The sequence below is a fragment of the Esox lucius genome, chromosome 3 (assembly GCF_011004845.1).
Source record: "Esox lucius isolate fEsoLuc1 chromosome 3, fEsoLuc1.pri, whole genome shotgun sequence".
NCBI lineage: Eukaryota > Metazoa > Chordata > Actinopteri > Esociformes > Esocidae > Esox > Esox lucius.
Genome location: NC_047571.1, coordinates 6,315,579 through 6,321,416, shown reverse-complemented (window position 1 = coordinate 6,321,416; position 5,838 = coordinate 6,315,579). Strand labels below are relative to the sequence as shown.

The window sequence follows — 5,838 nt, the reverse complement described above, 5'->3', positions numbered from 1 at the left end:
TAAAAAGTGCTGAATTGCAATTTTTGTCTGATGCAACAAAAATCTTGGGAGTCACATGTTCAGCTTTACTTGGAGAGGATGGTAAAGAGCCTTGTTGGTAGCTAAACACATGACTGATGATCCAGGTTTGCGTCAGTAGTACCCTAATACCTCAGTAATGCACACTTTTTAACCCGCTGGCTCTGGTCAAATGTAGGGGGCACTATTTGGTGGTAACTGGGAAGCAGACACGCTGTAGCTCTGTGGTTCTCAGAAAGTAGATGTTCTCAAGAAACCACAAGGTGGCAAAGTATGGTTTATTATTAAAATACTATTAATGTAACGTTTTTTAACTGCTAAAGATACCCAATATATTTACTTGTTCCTATACTTTATTAGGAACTTTAACTTCAATAGCAAATCTGTCATGGTTTTATTTCGGAAATAGTTTTTAAAAGGTTATTTGGAAATTGTGTACATGTTTTATTATATAGTATACATATTTTTTTCCGGAAATGTACATCGAAGCATTTTGCTGGAATGCTGATCAAACTGGACCATGGTTCAATGGTGCAGAAGTTGCTGCTCCCACCCCTGCAGTTCTGGTAACAAGAATTTCAGACGTAAGCGACGGAATGACGTTGCTTCCTTCCAACATGGCGCTGACAGGTTGCTAATAGAAATCGGTGGGAGTTCCTTTCTGGTATATAGGATAATTGATGTTTCTTTCTTAATGTTCCAGTATTCAGTTTTACTCAAAAAGAACACAACGGGAACAGTATTCTGTCCACGGGACAGCAGGTCTGACAACGATTCCATTACATCATGTTTGAGAGTAAAACGAAAAACATGTTTTTAACCCGAGCACTGGAGAAGATTTTAGTCGATAAGGAGGTGAAAAAAGCTCACCATTCCCAGTTGCGCAAAGCCTGTGAGGTGGCACTAGGTAAGTTTTTTTGTGACAACGTTTCAGTTTGGGTTGTCATGATGATATGATAGACTAAACATCGTGCTGCTGCACCCATCGGCTCCGGCATGGCACGGACTCCAATGCTCAATATATTAAGTGTGGATAGCTACATTGTTGCAATTCATTCTAGCATCAAAATGTGCTATGTTTATAAATTAGCCTTAGAAACATCGCTGCAGAATCTACATTTGATTCTGGGCAGGAAACCTCGAAATCAAGGTTAATCATTGTGAGTTTGTTATGATGTAGATATTGTTGTCATCTAGGGTGTAGCCTAGAAGAGGGTGTGAGGGCAGGTCCACTCCATTATGAGCCAACAGTATCCCGTCGTTGCCCTGTTCCATTCTGCAGCCGTTGTTTAGTTTCGATACGAACACGCTAAATGATTTGTTGTGTTGATCAGCGAAAACCGATTCATACATTTTCCAGTGTTTACATTAACCAATTAATCTAGAATTTGTAAGCAATTTCACAAAGGGTCTTTGAAATGTTTCTTTTTTAATGGTTAGACTGTGGTTTTTAACAAGCGACCATTCGGTTACTGGCCGAATACTCAAAACACTTTACCTGCAGTTATGTTTTCAGTGAAAATATGGTCCCACCCTGTTGAAAAATAACGTGGGGACTGACGTGGCTTATGGAGATCATGTGGATGGGACTGTTCAGGAATAATGGAACAACATTAAATATAACTAGACCGAGGATGTGTCCCACCCTATTCCCTATATATGAACCCTAGTAAAAACGATATTGCCCCAGAAAGGGAATATGATGCTGTTTGGAACAGCACCAGCAGGTTCTGACAAAATAGTGGGGTACTCCTCTACATCACAATATCAACTGGATGAGAGAAAATCACTGACTTGTCTAAACTGTTGCCTGATCTCTGATCAGGTCCAATAAATGGTACAACTTTTCACACTCCACAGAAAACTCTTATTCATTATTCCTTCAAGGTAGTCAGTGGTTGTGCTAAGACCATATGTAGTGGCATGTGGTTTTGTTAAGAACAATATTGAAAATGCTGGAGTATTATATGTCAACTGGCTCTTTTGTGCAGCCTTAGAAAAATAGACCTAAAACAGCATTACAGTGGGTCTGTAATGAACGGACCCGTTCTAGAAATTATATTTCTATGGTTGTGCTAGCTTCAAAGCTTGGTAAGCATCTAGAACAGATTTACATCACTCAGTCAGCCAGATGCTTTTTGTCTCTTTATTTTTTAGTTCTCATGTTTCTGTTCTAAGAGTAACCTAAATACTGAGGAAATCAGAAAATGTATTTGATTGTTTATTTGCTAATCAAATAAATTAGACAAAATTAGGCCGTGCAATATACACAGGCCATGTTTTCAGCTGTGCTATGAAAACCATAGCGGTCATTCCAGACAGCAATGTCAATTGTTAAGAGCTATGACTGTTTTATTCCTAATGAGTGTATTAGTTGCACATGACATTTCCCGATCGCCTGGGCTAATCAGCCAGTCTGGTGGGTTTTAGGACGTGGTCCAGAATATGTTGTGCGAAACACCTGTAATAGGGAGTAAACATAGTCCGCTTATAGAGTTTCAACTGTCTCCTGCCCTCTCCTCGTTTGGTAGTGACTTCTTAATTTCGAAGTGTTGTATTTATACTAGATTTGCATTTACAGTGCTCTGTAAAAGTATTTGGACTGCTGAACAATTTTCAAATTTTACTTAATATACAAATGCATGTACATAGTGCACTCGTCCAAAGGAAATGTAGATTTGGCCCTTTCTGACGGATTAGTAAGAGCTTTATCAAACTTAAACAAAGGGTCTTTGTACACTACCACCCACCACATGAACACCGATAACCCAGAGTTTCTGCAGTGTCAAAGCATGTTCCAGTGCGTGGGTCTGCTGGCTACCATCCAGATGAAACCCAGGGGATGTTGACCTTGATCCCAACCTCAAGTTCACTGACTTGTGCTTGACCATGGACCACTCCTGATTGTTTCATTAGCCACAACAGACATATTTTCCACCTGCTGCCTCTTTACCTGGTGTTCCAGGTTATTTATGTGGTAACATTCGGTGCAGGTTTTAGTAGTAAAACAGTGAGGTTGCTTTTTTGTCTTGTTAAATCTTTCTCTAGGGGTGTTTAGTCGGATTCATTCTGTATTGATTGTCTGGCACACTGTTGAGATGGTAGTGCCTCTGCTTTTGTTCTTTTGTTGTGTAAATTGTGATCCCTATACTACTGTTTAATGTGCGGGGGCGTGTGTGCAAGTGTGTGCGCCTTGCCATTTTACTAAATTACAGATGTTACATTAACCTTTTGTTTTGTTTGACATGTTATTGTTGTTTGACAATCAGTAGTCACTTTTTGTGTGGTGGCATTGGTTTGATGTTGGGAAATATTTGTTAGGTTTAAAAAATATTGTTTGTTAGAGCCACCTTTGGCCACAGTAAATACTTTGTCTTTTGGCATTTACCTGCTTTGCAGACAGTGTCAGAGTGCTAAGTTTGGTTAGAAGACACTTGTGGACAGCAGTTTTCAAATGGCGCCACAGATTTTCAATAGAATTCAATTCAGGACATTGGTCAGCTGGGAAGCTTTCCTCCCAAGCTTCAGTTTTTTAGAGGACTCAAGTAGGTCCTCTTGCAGTATTTCTCTGCATTTTTTACTCCACTCATTCCACTTTTTTATTTTAACCAAATACCCAGTTGCTGCTGATAAGAAGCATTCTGACAACATGAGGCTGCCACCTCCATACTTCACTGTAGGGATGTTTTTCTTGAGGCATAGGCATTGACAAATTCAGTAATATGACTGAATTGGATGGGGGTCTGAATACCTTTGCAAGGCTGTATGTGTTGGTTTAAAATAGTAAGTGATTCTTTATAGATGGTGAAGACCTTTTCCCGCCCCGTTGCATTGCGTGTTGCCTAAGAACATCACTTAGCTAGGGTTTATTGGCCATATACTACCCAGCCTTATGCTTCATTCTAGTTGGTGACAATGTAAAAAATGTAAACCCTATATTCAGTTGAAAATAACAGAAAGACAACATCAAATGTTGAAACTGAAAAATGCTGTCCCTTGAAAAATATATGACCACTGAATTTGATGCCAACAACAAGTTTAAAAAAAGATGGGACAGGGGCAACAAGAGACTGGAAAAGTTGTGTAATACAAAAAATGACAGTGGGGTTCACCACTGTGAAAGAATGTGCAGGCAAATCCTGCAACAGTTTAAGAATAACATTTCATAACGTAAAACTGCAGAGTTTGCCTACTGACAAATAAATGATCAGTCTATATCTTTAACGGTAGGTTTATTTGAACAGTGAGTGACAGAATAACAACAACAAAATCCAGAAAAACGAATGTAAAAAATCTTATAAAATGATTTGCATTTTAATGAGTGAAATAAGTATTCGACCCCTCTGCAAAACATGACTTAGTACTTGGTGGCAAAACCCTTGTTGGCAATCACAGAGGTCAGACGTTTCTTGTAGTTGGCTACCTGGTTTGTGCACACATCTCAAGAGGGATTTTGTCTAGGGCTGCACGATACATCGTTTCAGCATCGACATTGCGATGTACGCATCCGCAATAGTCACATTGCTGAACGTGCGATTTAGTAAGGTAAACATATATCAGTCTACAATATATATGTTTTTAAATGTCTGATATAACGTAATTTACTCAGATTTATGGGTTATTGGATAGACAGTTTATTATTATTTTAAACACCTAGTTCGTTGCTGCACGTGGTTGACATGCCGGCTCTGCTTGCGCTTGACGAAATGAGGAGCGAGGAACAGGCAAAAAAGACCGAAATTGAGAATTTCGTTGCAAAAAGAAATGCATCGTCAAATATATTGAAATATTTCGGCTACAGACAGGATGGTGCTGACCAAAAACACGTACTTTGTCAAGAGTGCCTTGCAATTGTTGCCGCAACACGACCGATTTGTTCGATCATTTAAGGCGGCACCACACGCATCTATTTCGGATGCCTTTGCCAGTATTACACCATACGAGAACGGTTCCAAACAGCAGAGAAATCACAGATTCAATAACATTTCACGTCGCCAAAGACATGGTACCAATTAACACGGTTAAAGAGGGTTTTAAAAACATGATCAGTGGTATCTAATGTCATCAGGCAACTATTTTTCTGAAATTGCCATTACTTATTTCGAGAAATGCAAGGCACAAGTTGAAACACAAGTGTAATATTATACAACAGAATTGTGGTCCAGCCGGACAACGGAGCCCTACATAAGTCTGACCGTACACTTTATTAATGAGGACTTCCACCTGAAAAGTCGCTGTTTGCTAAATGCTTTTTTCCAGAGGATCATACAAGTAAGAAAATCCCAACAGGGATGAGAGAATCTTTAGGTGATTGGGGCCTAGAAGAGAGTCGTCTAGTCTGTATAACAACAGATAATGCTGCATACATGGTGAAGACTGCCGCCCTGAACAATTGGACCAGATTGCAGTGCTTTGGCCATAGACTGCATCTTGCAGTTGGTAAGTTATGCCCAATTGCGAATTCTATTTTACAATAACAAACAAGAATTAAATGCCCCTATATTGTGGGTTATCATTAAGTAAAATAGTTAGTGCTAAACTCATGAGATGTAAGTTATATGAGAATGAATGTGTTTTATTATAGGTCTTTATATAACAAAGAAAGCATGCTGAAACTCTAATTGTTTCTGTAAATAACTAATTGTGTAATCATTTGCAAAACAGTTTTATGATCAATTTATTAAAGTAAATGTATAAAATGTGGATAATAATAAGTACTTTATTTTGTCTTTGTTTTTTCCCTTAGACAATGCAGTGAAAAAGTATGGACGCATTGACCGTGCTGCAGGTGTCTGCAAAAAGCTGGTGGGTCACTTCTCT

The 5,838-nt window shown here is 38.9% G+C and overlaps 1 protein-coding gene across 1 annotated transcript in view; it reads left to right on the top strand.

Annotated features, from left to right (window-relative positions):
• The first annotated feature begins 616 nt into the window (after positions 1 to 616).
• LOC105018391 (brefeldin A-inhibited guanine nucleotide-exchange protein 1) overlaps positions 617 to 5,838 on the top strand; it is a 32,764-nt gene continuing 27,542 nt past the window's right edge. Inside the window, exon 1 of the mRNA XM_010883770.5 lies at positions 617 to 925. Within this exon, the coding sequence (XP_010882072.2) occupies positions 805 to 925 (121 nt within the window). The 5' untranslated portion in view covers positions 617 to 804. The remainder of the gene's footprint in view (positions 926 to 5,838) is intronic.